Source organism: Lathamus discolor, chromosome 5 (assembly GCF_037157495.1).
Source record: "Lathamus discolor isolate bLatDis1 chromosome 5, bLatDis1.hap1, whole genome shotgun sequence".
Taxonomy (NCBI): Eukaryota; Metazoa; Chordata; class Aves; order Psittaciformes; family Psittacidae; genus Lathamus; species Lathamus discolor.
In genome coordinates this window covers 63,914,155-63,929,745 of record NC_088888.1, presented here as the reverse complement: position 1 = coordinate 63,929,745, position 15,591 = coordinate 63,914,155, and the positions used below count along the sequence as shown (strand labels likewise).

At 47.4% G+C, this 15,591-nt stretch overlaps 1 protein-coding gene across 1 annotated transcript in view; it reads right to left on the bottom strand.

Moving 5' to 3' along the window:
* Positions 1-6,166: 6,166 nt before the first annotated feature.
* The window catches only part of METTL24 (methyltransferase like 24), a 47,937-nt gene continuing 38,512 nt past the window's right edge, over positions 6,167-15,591 (bottom strand). Inside the window, exon 5 of the mRNA XM_065679126.1 lies at positions 6,167-7,356. Within this exon, the coding sequence (XP_065535198.1) occupies positions 7,042-7,356 (315 nt within the window). The 3' untranslated portion in view covers positions 6,167-7,041. The remainder of the gene's footprint in view (positions 7,357-15,591) is intronic.

The following is a 15,591-nucleotide window of genomic DNA, read 5'->3' as shown; positions in this document are numbered from 1 at the left end:
ACATCAGTATTCACATTTGAGTGGTCAGTTCTAGGCAGCTCAAAGCAGGAGCCTCTTTTCCTTGTGTGAGGTCCTACCTGTTTGGACAAGGAACATAGCACAGACTGTCTCTCAAAGGTCTGTTCCTGAACCAGCTGAAGCTCTTTACAGGAGGCAGGTCAAACTATGCCATGAACAGGGACTTCTATTTAAGGAAAGAGCCATTCATTATCACAGGCGGTTCCCTTCAAATGCCAGGCTTGCTCTACCCCTGAAAGCCAGTGGAGGGAGGTAAGTATAAATATGCCTCTGTATGTAGGTCAGCTCTGAACTTCCACTGGCACTAACCAGGTCTCTACTGACAGCAATTAAATGTCACATTGTGTTAACAAGCAGGAAGAAATCAAGAGTGATTTCCTACTGAATAACCCTGAGGATCCTTTCAAGGGCAAGGAAGCCGCTAATGAAGCTCATGAAATCAAAGTTTTTGAATGAACCAGATGGTCTCAGCTGTTGAATAATTCACCAGGGAGAATGAGTGCTATTTCTTCAGGTGTGCTACTGGGTGATACATCTTCTTGGCATCTGCCAAGAAAAGCCACACATATGTTCTCTTTATGTTTGCTTTTATCTTTCACAGTTGAGCGGCACTCATAGAATCATAGAATAGTTAGGGTTGGAAAGGACCTTAAGATCATCTAGTTCCAACCCCCCTTGCCATGGGCAGGGACACCTCACACTAAACCATCCCACCCAAGGCTCTGACCAACCTGGCCTTGAACACTGCCAGGGATGGAGCATTCACAACTTCCTGGCCAACCCATTCTAGTGCCTCACCACCCTTACAGTAAAGAACTTCCTCCTTATATCCAATCTAAATTTCCCCTGTTTAAGTTTTAACCCATTACCCCTTGTGCTATCACTACAGTCCCTAATGAAGAGTCCCTCCCCAGCATTCCTATAGGCCCCCTTCAGGTACTGGAAGGCTGCTATTAGGTCCCCACGCAGCCTTCTCTTCTCCAGGCTGAACAGCCCCAACTTCCTCAGCCTGTCTTCATACGGGAGGTGCTCCAGTCCCCTGATCATCCTCGTGGCCCTCCTCTGGACTTGCTCCAACAGTTCCATGTCCTTTTTATGTTGAGGACAGAAGAATTACCCTTCACAAGTCACGGATGGGGTCACAGCCTGGGGCCAGAAGTGCATGTCATAAACGTCAGGTTTTGGAGTGTGGCAGGAGGTCAGACCTTTCTTTAGTCAGATTTTGGAATCTCCAAGGAAGCCAGTGTCACATTCAGAAAGGGATGAGTTTCCCTGGAGAAATGCGTTAGTGTCCTAACACATCCCCCTCTGTGCTGCTGTGGGCTCTATGGAAAGCCCATGTGATAATTTATGGGGATTCACGTCTGTTGATGCTCTTCATCAAGTCATAGGTAGCACCTCTAAATGCTGATTCACAGAAGTGTGTGATTTATAAACCACTGCAAGCCTCTCTGAAAAGGAAATGTCCTCACCCCACAGAAGGCAAATAAAACTGCCACTACACACAGGTCACATATGCAAAGATCCACTTCAGACCGAGCTGAAACATCTTCTGGTGGAGATGTCCTAGTAATGGAGTAACAACTCCTCTTCTGGAATGAGATTAGGTCATAACCTCCTCGTAAGCTGTGTCTGCCACTGGCTGTGGCCAACATGAACGATCTGAGGGTGGGCAGGCGGGAGGCTCTGGAGAGCTGATGTGGATGCCTGCAGGGAGTGCAGGGAGATGCTCAATGCACCTGGGGACCAAGGGACAGAAGCCTGGGAGGTAAAATGGAGCTGGGTAATTCCAGTAAAGGTGATGCTGCAGAGATCTGGGGCAGCTGAAGTTGGTAGGAGCACCTGGCAGATGGCACAGTATGAGCTACATTGCTTAGGAAAAGGGACACACCATTCTTTTGCAATGAACTCCTGCGCAGACACATTGCTGCGCATGTTGCTGGCAGGTCAGCCTGGAGACACACGTCTGCCAGCTCTCACCTGATGACTTGGGGTGATGTGGCCGCTGTGCTCCTGCCCTGGTTTGGCGCTGGCACCTTCCTGCGCTGCTCCTGGCAGTAGGAGTTTGAAGGCTGAGTCTGACTTTCCTCCTCCGCTCAGAGGGCAGGGACCCTGCAGAGGGGCACTGAAGGGCCATTTCTCTCTCTCAGATCAACCAGAGGGGAAACCAGGCTTTTCTGCATTCTCTGCAGGAGGTGCTGGGTGCTGCTCACACCAGGCACCTTTCTTCCTGTCTGGACACGGCCACACAGTTACCAGTGTCCAGGCTGTGGCTACAATGGGAGAATGCCCTGCCCACACTGGTTTTAATAGTGCACACTGTACTTAGCCCTTGAAGAAGGGGGCAGCTCCCACCGTTTCTGTGGAGGGCTGATGTGGGAAGAGATGTGGAGTACAACGCTGGCATGCGGTTACTGCAGGGCTTATTGCAGGGAGATTTGCTCAACAAATTCCTCACCTGCTTCACGATCTCTCCAACTGCCCACGGTCCTCTGGGGCTGCTCCTGGGTAGTGCAGTGCTCCCCGCAAGGAGCCATCCCACCAGGGCAAGGCAGGCTCAGATGTGTGGATACCCGTGAGGTAGCTGGTATGGCTGAGAGCCAGCACGCAGCAGTAAGCGGGGGGGGCTGGCTGAGGATCTTCAGCTCTGGCTGGAGCAGCATGAGCCTTTGGCTGCCAGCAGACCTGGATCCCTACCCTTCTCTCTGAGCACAGTCCATAACATGTTGGAGATGCTGCTTGAGCAGGGTGTGTGGCTGGGACCCTGCAGCAGGTAGGGGCTGATTGTACCTGGGTAGGGCAGGAGGTGAACACAGACTCACCCCATGCAGCATGCCGCAGTGCCAGCCTGTCCGCTGGGGCAGTCAGCCATCACTGGCCTGCACCCTGTGCTCCTACCCGGCAGCTCAGCCATCAGGAGATGGGAACTGAATTAATTTAGGAGTCTCTCCCCTAGGTAAAAGAGATCAATAGAAGGGAAGCAGTAAGGGCACAAAAGCAAGACCTCAGAAAGGCAGGCGGTAACTCTGCTTTAAGAGATGTGAAGCAGAAAGGCACAGACAGCACATAAAATAGGAGCTGTTAATTTTCTCCCATAGTATCAGATAACTGCCTCCAGAATGATAAATGGCTTCCATCTATCCTGTATCTGAGATAAGTTTCCTTAAAAATTACCATAGTTATTGGAATCTTTTCTTGCAGAAGATGTATTTGCTACAGCCTGTATTGTATTACTCCTGACACTACCCGGCAACTCTGAGCAAGAGATTAGCTGAGCTTTTGCTAAACTCTTAACCAGAGGAGAACCAGGATGGATCTCTACTCCATTTCTGTAATTTACATATACATGACTACTTTTCATTCAGGCCAATAAATATGGGAAACGTGCAACCTTTTGAAATTTTAACATCTGACAGAGATCACACAATTTTTTAACCCCTATCTTAAACAAAAGATAATAAACCAGTTACTCTATGACTAATGAGGAGGAAAATCCTGTGCAGTGCTAGAGCCCATATTTTTATGCTTTATTAATAAATCAAGACTCACAGCTGAGCTTTTGTCACCCCATTATTTGGAAAATGGGAGTTGAGCCATTCTGCAGTGCAGCAAGCATGATGGTTCCAACAAGTGAGATACTGGTTTAGGAAATCCTGGCACCCTCTTGCATATATTGAATCTACCCATGGCCCTGCATCGTTAAACAACATCAGTATTTAATACAAAGGTTGCAGCTAGCATGGCTGTCACGGAGAAGGCACCTCCTCCCCATTATCAGAGGTTGTGGATCTCTTGGACTGTATATTGTCTATCTCAGGATGTAGTTCTGCCCCAAGGAAGAGTGCGTTACCCAGTGCCTTGGACACATGGAATCCAGCACAGCTTCAGTAGTGATCCTGATTTTGAGAGCTGTAGAGCTGAAGACGCAGTGAGCCCTCACAGTGCCCTGCTCTGGGTGACTGCAAAGCTCCTTGCTCCCCAGTTCAGGCAGGATGTGCAGGAGGAGAAATGGAAGCTACATTTATAGAATCATAGAATCACAGAGTATCTGAAGTTGGTAGGGACCCAATAAAGGGCCATCAAGTCCAACTCCTTGTTCCTCACAGGACTGCCTAAAACTAAGCCATGTGACTAGGAGCATCGTCCAGATACTCCCTGAGCTCTGGCAGGCTTGGTGCCATGACTTCCTTGGGGAGCCTATTCCAGTGACTGACCGCCCTCTCAGTGAAGAACCTTTTCCCTGATAACACACTATTTTAGTTGTTGCTAAGCAGCACTTACCTCCAAGTCAAGGGCTTTCCAGTCTCTCATACTCTGCCAGTGAGGAGGGGCACAAGAAGGCAGGAAAGTACAGAGACAGGACACCTGACCTGAACTAACCAAATGGATATTCTATACCACAGCACATCATGCTCAGTATATAAAATGGGGGGAGTTACCCAGAAGGGACTGATCGCCAATCGGAGATAGGATGGGCATCAGTGAGCGGGTGGTGAGCAATGGTATGCACCATTCGGTCTTTCTTGGGTATTATTTCTCCTTTTTTGCTGTCTCTATAACTATTATTTTCAAATTATTAAACTGTTCTTATCTCAACTGATCAATTTTACCTTTTTTCTGGTTCTCCTCCCCATCCCACTGGGCTGGGGGGAACGTGACTGAGCAACTCAGCCTTTAGTTGCCCTGGGGCTAAACCACTACAATGGCCTGAGCCAATGTTGTACCAGGGACCTCATTAATTAATCAAATACCCATTCCTGTGCATGCTGCCAGCCACTGCTTAATTTACTAGCACAGGCATAGCTGGGATCATTGCCTCCTTCACCGCTGCACCATCCTTCTTCCCTAAATGAGGCATTTGGTGTGCAGAAGCCCATGTTAAGTCCCCTTAGAATTACAATCCACTTCAGCAAATCCTAGTGTAACTAAAGTAGATGGATTATTTTTTAAAAGGAAAATAAAACCGGAGAGCCAATAAATCGGACACTCCACACAACTCAAGGCACTGCCAGTGTGACTGAAAGGCAGTAGATTGAAAACCAGCGTGCATTTGTTATAGAAGAAAGGGGTTGACATTTAGCCACAAGTTAAAATGTGACTATGAAAACCGATACAAACCTGCACACGCAATGGCACAGAGCTGGCCTTCACCAAAGAGACTAAAATCTCACTAGACCATTCCACTAGACCACCACCATGCTCGTCCTTCACCACTGAAGCAGGGAGGGGGTTTTCTGCATCCTCCATTAACACTCCAAAGTTTGTGCCATCTGTGGCCAATGTGGGTGCTCAAAGTCAGCTTCACTGCAGCAGTTTCAAGTCCTCAGAGAGGTGGGAGAGGAGGAAAGCTGGATGCCTGACTTGGGGTGAAGCCTGGGGAAGGTGAGGGGAATGGCTCGATCCAGCAGTGAGGCAAAGCAGAGGCTCTGGGAGAAACCTGACTCACTTGCCTGCAGGAACAGCTCCTGCACTCATTTTCCCCATCTCTGGCTGCTTGCTGAGATCCTGTGGGCATGCTGGGTCCAGCCCAGGGCCCTGCTCTGGGGTGTGGATGAGGGAGCTGAGGATGGTGAAAAAGGGAAGGAGGGTGTGAGAGAAGGAAATGCCAGGATTACAAGAGAAGGAACAACATGGTGACAAGAGAGACTTGTTAAACACACAACGCTGGGCTGAGGCACACCAAGGGCAGGAACACAGCCCTGCAGAAGCGGGAAAGCAAAGGCAGGTACAAAGGCCATCTATTGAAGACATGGAAGTGGTGTCATGTTGTATTTCAATGCAAAGTTTAATGTCAAAATCAGCTTAAAGAGGAAAAACCCCCCAACCTGCTATGTATTTTAGCTTTCTTACACACCGCTCCCCGCCCCCCCCCAATTCCTTAGCTCCTCAGGGAACAGCCAAGCCTGGCTCCTGGGAGTGCACTGCAGACAACCTGCACGTCAGCCTGCAGAGCTCAGCATGGCTGCAGACCAGGTACCCTCCTGTGCCAGCACCTCTGCCAGCATCAGTGCAGAACCAGGGTCTGGCCTCATGGTGCCAGGGAGAACCAACGTGGCCAGGGTGGTGGTGAGGACACAGCAGGTGAACAGGCACAGCATGGGAGAAGGCACCAGCAAAACCCCCAAACAAACAAACTGAAAAGACCAGGTTTCACTTTCAGCTCTTTTAAACAAGTAACTTGCTAGATGACAAACCATTTGCTATGGCCATTGTAAGTGTAACTTAAAACAGGCCATTATCTGAGCAGATGAACTGGGGAAGTCATGTCTTCTGTGGCTGAGGCCACCGGAGTTTGAGGAGTGGGAGCACTTGGTACCAGCTTTTCTGGCAGCTGAGTCTCTCTGTCCCACCATCTCCTGCGTGAGCAGCACTGAACTCACGTCCCGCAGCCAGACTGCCTTAAAGAGCCAAAGCCAGAGCTCTCAGAAGCTGCTCAACAAAACAGGTAGGAATTTAGTTTGGAGGCAATTTCTGCCTCTGCCAAATTCAGCTGAAATTTGCCAGTGGGTTCAAGAACATACTGTTCTTCCCTAAAATTTGTTCCATAGGAAACAAGGCCAAAGTACAGAAGGTGCAAATCAAAGATGATGGCTTTACAGAGAAGCAAAACTTGACCCTTCCTGAGAAAGGCACCTCCTCATGAGCACTCCCCTGCCAGAGGGCCAGCACAGCTCATTGAGCAGAGCTTCCTGGGGCAAACCCAAAGGGATGCCCTCTGCGCTAGCACACTCAGGCACAGGGCAGCCTGGCAAAGCTGTGCTGTTAGCCCCCCAGATGGACCTTTACAGAAACCTCCATCCTCTGAGAGTGTACCCGCTGGCAAATACATTGCTGTACAAATCCGCACCATGTATCTTCTCCTAGCGCCGGTTCTTTTAACCACATATAAATATGAAACCCAGTCCATTTTGTTAGCAGTCACTGCGTGCATACTTAGGAACTTTAGCCAGTGACGCCAAAGTCCTCTTCAATAACGCTACGGGGCCAGATGGCTCACAGTCGCACATCATAAATTCCTCTCTGCTATTTCCATCTTGTATTTACCCAGCTCAATGTGTAACAGCTACTGGCATTGAAGGCTTCCTTTTTCAGAAACATCTGTGGTTTTGATAAGTCTTTGTAGGTATGGAAAAGCCTGAAGTCCTTCAGCTCCAGTTCCCGGAGCAGACTGTACCAGTACCGCACCACGGTGCTGTCATTGCCGCTGACCTCAAACCCAGGCCAGTGGATGTGCACCTCGAAGACCAGCTGTCCTATCTGCTCAACAACATCTTCCAGGATCAGGTTTTCCAAGATTTTCCACTCTGCACTCTCCACATCTGCCTTGAGGACATCAATCTGCAACAGAAACACCATTACTGTGTGAAAATGAGGGACTTGGCAGTTATTGTCAGTAACTTCAGAGACCAGGCTCGTCCATTTTATAATTACATAATTGTTCTACATACAAATCCTTCTGCAAATAAACTGAAAAATCTCAGAGCATTCTAGGGCTAACATGGACACTATGTGAAGTTTCAGGCTTGTCTGTTCACAACCCTTCTCCTGCCTCCGCCTCCTGGTCTGGAAAGCTTTGTACCCTGAGGTGTTTGATGCAGCTTGATCCTACAACCAAAGAAAGTTAGCTCTTTCACAAATCTTGTGCTGGTATCAAAGCTATGGAAAAAGAAGCTGACCTAAATAAGCAAAGACACTAAGGCATTACTGGTTTTTATCTCTCCATCATAAAATCCTGCATCAGAACAAAACACACCAACAGCAATTACTTGCAGCACAGTAGAGCAGCATCCTTGTGTACCAGATGCTACATACACCACGCAAGTACAAGAGAAGGCCAAAGTGAAATAAATGCTGAGGTAGCTGGGGACCCGAGCAGCTCAGGCCATCAACTACTCAACTACCCATGGCCAAGCTGCTGTCCAAAGCTTTTGCAGGCATCACTACGGATGCCGAGTGAGGATGATTAAATCAACAGAGAATTATGCAAAGAGTCTGCAGAGTTTTAAGGGCAGCTCCTCCAATGACAAAGGGATAGCAGGAAAGAAGGCGTGAAGCTGTGTGAAGAGAAAAATACATCTAATAGAGAAGTTTTTGGTTTAGATCATTATTTAATTTTGTAGTAAGATGTTCACTAATCCGACTTCTCACAGCCCAACACCAGTGCAGGCTGACATTGCTTAGAGATTAAATGGGGGGGAGTTGCATGCTTTAATAGAAAAAGAGCATTTCAGCACAATTTCACACCTGGTAGAAAATGATGACTGCAGTAGTACTCAGGCTGCAGAGCTGAAGGGCCTGTGTGCCCCAGAGCCAAACGGGGGAAAGCTGCCCTTGCTGTGAGAGCAAGGTTTGCTTGTGCTGGTCCCACCTGAACCGCTGCTGCTGCCCATCTACTCACGCACAAGATGCAGTTGAAGTGAAAAACTGAAGATTTCATTTAGAGTCAAGAACAGTAAAAAAAGAAACCAATAAAACCCCCCAGATTCTCTCTGGCAGCCTACCCTAACCATCATGATGGTGTTGGAAAAGGTGCTTGTGCCGGTACCGGAGATAAATTTGGGTGAGTGATGTAAAACCACTACCAAAGCAACCACTTTCCTAAGCCACACCATCCCAGGATGCCGCACTGGTGTCAGGCTATGCCCTGTCCATGTGGGCTGGCGCCCTGGCTTGCAGACCCCTCTGCCCAGGGGCTCAGGGCACGGGCAGTGCTGTGAGCACCTCTCCTGTACAGGCAGAGCTCTGCTTCGCACAGGCCACAGCCAGAAACCATGGGGCCATGGGATGGGGTGACCACATCCACCTTCGCTTGTTCTCTGGACATGGGCTTACATGGGATGACAAGAATCCGTAGGTGTTAAATGCTTGACGTTTCTGGTCTCCATCTGCAAAATGAGGGTATTAACCACTGAAAACCCTCTGTAGGGTGCAAAGGTTGTGCCTGTGAAGAGCTGAGACTTTTGTGGGACAAGCTGTAAACCAGCTGAAAACAAAACACTGCATTTTCAGAGCAGGGCTTGGAAAGTGGGACTTGAATGACGTTCATGGTCATAGACCGAATAATGACAAGCCAAGTCACCGTCTGTCTGCTCATTAAGGCAGCATTGTGCCTCCTCCACACTGAGGGAGGCAGGGGGCCAGTGGAAAATGACAGAGGGATTATGGAATTAAAGCCTGTATTGTGGTATGTCTGCACGGGGAGCGGAGAGGAAGGTTGCATGGACAACCTTAGCTCTGGCATTTCCTAACTTAACTCTGCAACAAAGAGCCTGTCAGTCTATCTGTGGGTCAGTGAAACAGTTTAACACAGCACTCCTTTGGGTTCGAGGGGAGGACGAATGTAAATGATGCTGCTCGTGACATTTCAACAGAGGACTACTTCATGGTTGAGCTCACTTTTTTTTCCTTTATACATTGAAATAGGTTACTTATTTTTCAGATACCAACTACGCAGCTCTACCTGTAATGCAGTTTTGTGGGTAGTTGATTCCCCATGGGTGCAATTGCCATGGGACTGTGCTGGTGCACTTCAGAAACCACAGACTTCTTTAACTTTGAAAGCAGAACGATTATTCAAAACCTCTCTTTTCTGGAGGGTCGGGGGGAGAAATGTTTCTCAGTGTTTGCTTTTGGTTTCCCATGATCTTTCTTTATGGTAACAGCAGGACATCTTTTTCCCATGGTCATGTTTCCAGTCATCATCCAGGTTTGTTTGTTTTTCTCTTGAGACACTAACTGCTGCTCAGCAGGCACTCTGCACACTCTGCACAGTATCTGCAAAACTGAACCAAGAAGTGCCTGCTAACCGATGTCTCAGTAGGATAAAATGAGTTACCACAATAACCGCTTAAACACATACTGAAATGACCAGGAAGGAAACATAAGGCTAGTGGGGATGTGCTGCACACACAAACCAGAGGCTTTTTGTTGCCTTTTGTGCTCTGCCCTGCTCAGAGACCTAGAAGGAAGATACCTGTCTCTACCCACCAACTTTTGTGACAGCCTTCCAGGAAAGGCATCCATCTCAGTCCAAAGTCTACATTTTATGCCCACAGATAGGGTAAAATAAACAGCAGAACAGCTTTGTGTCAGAGTATCTTGAGGGAATAACAAGGGTCCTGCTAACACCTAACACCAGTTTTGTGATGATTAGACTGTTCAGGAGATATTTACCGTCAGTGATAAGCAACACACTACTGATAACAAATGCACCATCACCTTCCAAACACCTTGATTGAAAGTGCCAGTGAAAGGATTAGTGGGCACCTCTATAAATTCAGAGCTCTAATTCACGTGGGAGTACAACTGGAATCTGCTGCTGGCAGTAAATCCTGGAGGGGAAAGATATACAGGGCCTGGAGGTAAAAGATGGCAGTTGATTGCCCACCCGTTTCAAGCACTCACAGACTAAAGCTGGTTCCTCTTATCTTCCACAAACCCTCTTATCTTCCACAAACTATGTTATCACAGAAAAGTAAAAAAAAAACAAAAACAAAAAAGTGCATTTTTTTTATGTTTTCTCAGTTTAGCTCCTTTGAAAAAGCACTGCAGCGTTGTAGCTGGAGACTTGGAGGAAAAAGAAAGGCCTTTTCTCATCATAACCAAGCATACGAAACAACTGAAAAATAGTGAAGGTCAACACATATTGTATGAAGGCTCATTTCTTCTTTTTAAGGTAATGACTTGTTACAACTGTGCATCATTTCCTAAAGCAGAGATCAGACCTCTGTTTGCCTTGATCATTTCTGAAATACCAGGGTTAACAGGGGATTTCAGGCTCTGCATTGCCCTGTGGGCACCATTTAAAGCTCCCTGTGGAGAAGAGTCAATTGAGATTAAGTAGCTGGAAGAAGCAATTTAGCTGTATTACTTTCAGCATGAACTCAGCATGTGGAAGCAGCAGCCAAGAAAGGCAAAATCAGCAAACATGGTACGGGTCAGGTAAGGAGGATGCCTCCCTTTCTGTGGGAGCAGCTCTGCAGCACAAGCTGGAAGCAGGGAGAGGAGAGTTGGTTACGGCTTTCAAGTGGAGGAGTGGAGCTCAGAACCATCCCATCCTCCTTGAACCACAATGCTACACACTGGGGATTTGAGGCTGTGAGAAATAACCCTCTGCTCCAGCTCTCAGATACCAGGTTACCATTTCGACATCCACTGTACAGCAAGATAAACTCTGCTTGCCCATGCATCAGTTTTCCCCCTCTTTACCTACATACAATTCTCTATTTTCACCAGAAAAAACTATAAAAAGCTGTTTAATTCATATTTTGATTGCACATAACTTTGCAGATAACAAACAGGTTCTTAAGTGTGGCTTTTCAAAACATAGCTTCTCTCTTTTTCCATCTGCAACCTTTCAGAATGACACTTCCCTCCTTTCAAAATACATCCACAGGTCCTCCTCACCAGCAAGTGACGGCTTGGATATTCAGTCCCTTTCATTGTGAGCCAAGGCTGTAACTAATGGCAGACAGGATGCTACACAGCCTAATAGCAAATCATGCTTGCAACTGCCTCTCCCCATGCTCCCCATTATTGGTGGGAGGGGAAACCATCCTGGCTCTCTCCGAGCCATCCACTGGGGAGACTGGGACTGCTGTGGGCACGATGTGAGCAACATGGATACTGAAATCAGGAGGAAAATCTATCACTACTGGTCACTGATGTACAGCTCCAAACAGCAGCACTTCTCCTTCAAATTACCTCCCTCCCTTCCTACCCACACACCCCACTCTGTGGTGGTCTGTATGGGCAGCTTCAAAATGACTCCAGGACAAATGTGTCATGTGAGATAATTCGGTCCCAACGTGACAGATCAGGCACGTCTTCAAGATCTGCTTAAGGCATCAAAGCCACAAAGCCAGTTTGTGCAGCTGCGTACTTATATGGTCTTTGGTCTTATTGTACAGTAAAGGGAAAACTGTCTAGTTGAAGTCACTTGTACAATATGCACATCACCAAAATAGAGAACCTGCAGTGAGAGCAGGCAAGCTTCATTCCTCTGCTCTCACTGCTGATCCTCAGCAGCCTTGTAGAAAGTCTTTTTTCTCCCCATTTTGGTGATGTGCTCCCATGAAAGTGGGATACTAATTCATTTTAAATTTACCACTTAAGCTGGAGAAAAATGTTTCAAACTCACATAAAGAAAACTTATTTAACTTTCTCTGTCATTACAGCAACAGCTTGCCAGAAGCAGTAATGGCCCCAGACAAATGTACCCATGCAGAAAGCCCACCCAGTGCATGCAGGAGGCATCGATCTCAGCCATGTGCTCTAGAGCATTAGTCACTTTACCCATGCTGTCCCACACCAGACTACTCCCAGCAAGGATTCATGAGAGCACGCCAAGTGACCCCCTCCCATAGCCACAAAGCCCATGCATGGGGATGACCTGGCACTATTATTCCCCACTTCCTCCCTTGGTCTCTGATGCTGAGAGGTTTCCCACATGCTCTCTCCATCTGGAAGCAATTTCTCTCTGAAGACTCATCACAGAAAAGGAGACAGCCTCACTCCCCCCTCCTCCAGTCCAGCCCAGTTAAGCGATGCCACTTACTTCAGTGGACAGGCAGAGATGAAAGGGCCTTTTAGCCAGAAGGAAGTCTTTTTTAAAACCACTTTACCAGAGGACAAGACAATCTCCGGTGTAACAACTGCCACCTGACTTGGGAGACCAGCATGGCCCGAAATCCTTTCTCCCTGTCTGCATTTGGTTAGGAGGCTGCAGAGTTTCACCTGTGGCCTTCCTGTCATCACAAACCTTTTTCTGAACCATGGGAATAGTTCTTGGCAACTTCCCACCTTAATTCACATTGGGCACTGGACCAGCAAGAGACTGCAGCACATGTGTTAATCATCTTCTGGTCATAAAATAATATATGTCCCCAAGCCTGAATTGATTTGGAGACAGGTTTGATGGGTTTAGTTAGCATTATGCTATATTGACCTTAAAGCTAGAGGTATTGTGCTTAATATCTTGTCTAGCCTTGGACCCAGGAAGACCAAGGTTTCTGTACAAGTGACCCAGCATCTACAAGCCCTCAGCATGGGGCACGCCAACACTACACGTAGACAATGCTGAAGGAGAGGACCTTCTCCTCACAAAAATCCTGAGCATCAAAGATCTCGGTTCCCCAACTCTTTAAACCAAAACCAGTCTCCACAGCAGGCAACGGGAGCTTAACCGCTAGCTGAGGACTCAGAGATGCTTTCTCAAAGGAAACAGGGTGAGGAGCCACCGTGAGGACATGAGCCCCCCAGATAAGTGACCTTCTTGCTTGCTCAGAATGGCAGCAGCTCACAAGGTGCATCCCTGCCCTGAAACACCATGCTCCAGTTCCCATTTGCATTATATTACCTTTTCCAGTTTGCACAGTTCTTCCGTTGTACAGAAAATGATGAAAAGAGCATCCCCGTACCAGGCCCCTCAATCTGATGGCTAGATTGCCCAAGTGGGTAAAATTCCCATACAGGAGCTTCAGAAATCCTGATTTTAAATAATTTAACATCCTGATCATCAGCAAGAGCTCTACTCGGAAAAGCCTATGCTGCAAACAGGCATTTTAAATGTTGCATTTATTCCACCAGCAGCCAACATCCCAGGCTGGAAGTGCAGCCGCTCCACACGCTGCCCTGGCCGAGTGCACGAGTTGCCCTGCAAAGAGCACATTCAGCCATCCCCTCTCACAGGAGATGTCCCGCTGCCCACTCCCCCTGCTAAGGGGGGAAAATCCTTTTATTTCTGTTCTTTTGATCTTCTCTGCCAGACACTGCTGGGCGCCTGTGGGAACGGATGTTTACTCAAAAGAATAAATGCTGTATGCGGCACCCTCAAGTCTCTTCATTAAAGGGGAACAAACACTTGCAGTCTGTTTGCGTCACACCAGCACCAAGCAAGGATGGGGGGATCCTGCTCTGTGCTTACATAAAGAAACATTATCCCAGTCTTGCTCAAGGTGAAAGCCAGCAGCAATATGACAAACACACTCTAAGGGGACAAGGCAGCAGTTGGCACAGGAGGTTTACATTAGAAGCCAAATAGTTAAGCAGCAATGGATCCCAAAGCCCTGAGGAGCAAGACCTGCAAGTGTGTGAACACGTGCAAGGGACAGAGGGCTTAGGCTACTGTAAAATGGTTGTACACAGTAGACAGCATTTTGGTGGTAAGACCTGTTATTGTTTATTAATACAGTGCCCATGGGGGACTTCAAAAGTAACTGAAGAAAGGGCTCAGAGTCCCATCTTCAAAAAATGATTACCACACCTTAAAGAACATCTCCTGCAGGATGAGAACATGCAGCCCTGGTATAACTGAATAGCTCCAATTAAATCTGGTGGAGGACCTGGTTCCCATATGCCCTAGCCAGTGCAATGAGGTTCTTTAAGACTTCACCCCTTCATGGGCATTTATTTGTTTCATTTCATTTCCGGGCCAAGGTACCAACCTGCCTCCCTTCTGCTTCACTGTCCACCCTGCTGTTTGTTTGCAACCATGGCAGGAAGAAAGCTGTATGTTCCTGAAAGCATGAATAAGGAACACCCTGAACTGCTTGCACAGCTACCAGATTTCATCTGGTACGGGCAGTGAGAAGGGGAAAGGAGAGCTGCTGTAGCTTTGATCTCTGGATTTCAGATTTTTGAGAATAGAGGGATGCCTTAAACTACTGTCAGCTCAAAAATGAGATCAGAAAAGATCCAGACACTAACAGGAAAGTAATCAAACAAGAGATGACCAATTCCAATAACAAGGATTTGTGAATAGTGACAGGAAGGAAGAAGGAGCTACTAGGGACAAATGTGCATGTGGGGGTAAATGACTTTTGCATAAAGTTCCTAAGTGGTCTGCACAGGGCATTTATCTAAAGAACTTGTTAATGTGAATTACTCCCTGGAAATCCTTAAGAAATACATGTAGCGGAGAAAGACCAGGATGCTTATGGAAAGGGGATTGCTCTCAACTCTCATTAATCCAGTGTCATGTCATGGACCACCACCCTGAGCAGATATTCAGCACCTTGACTGAACTAAAACCCTACAGGTGCACATTACTGTGCCTAAGCCAGTGTTAATGGCTTAAGCAGGAGCTGGGAAGCATGAATACAGGTCTGAGCTCAGCAGATGCTCAGCATCTGGTAGCAGGTATGGCAGGTTCCCCAGGCTCCTGCTGAACTCTGGTTTCAGTGGGAAGAGGGAACCAGGAATGCCTATCTTCTTACAGCAGCAGCATACCAATGATGACTCCATAGTGCCTGCAGCAAGTACCATTCTCTTCTGAATGCAACTATTTGACACCGAAATAGCAGAATGATGCTTCTGCTGTCGAAAAGAAGATGGAACGGCATTAGTGCACTGAGCTGTGCTGGAATTGAACACAGCTTGTGCAGCCCTCTAGTAAAGCTGGGGGAAAGCAGATATTAATACCCAATATTTTCTAAAGGGTCTAACGACCACCACAAAGGCAACAAAAAAATAAAAGAAAACCCTAAAAAACAACACTCCTTCCTTCCCAATTTTTAGCAGACAATAATGTGGTTTGAAAATGCCCCCTTTTTGGGGGGTTGGTTGGGTTTTTTT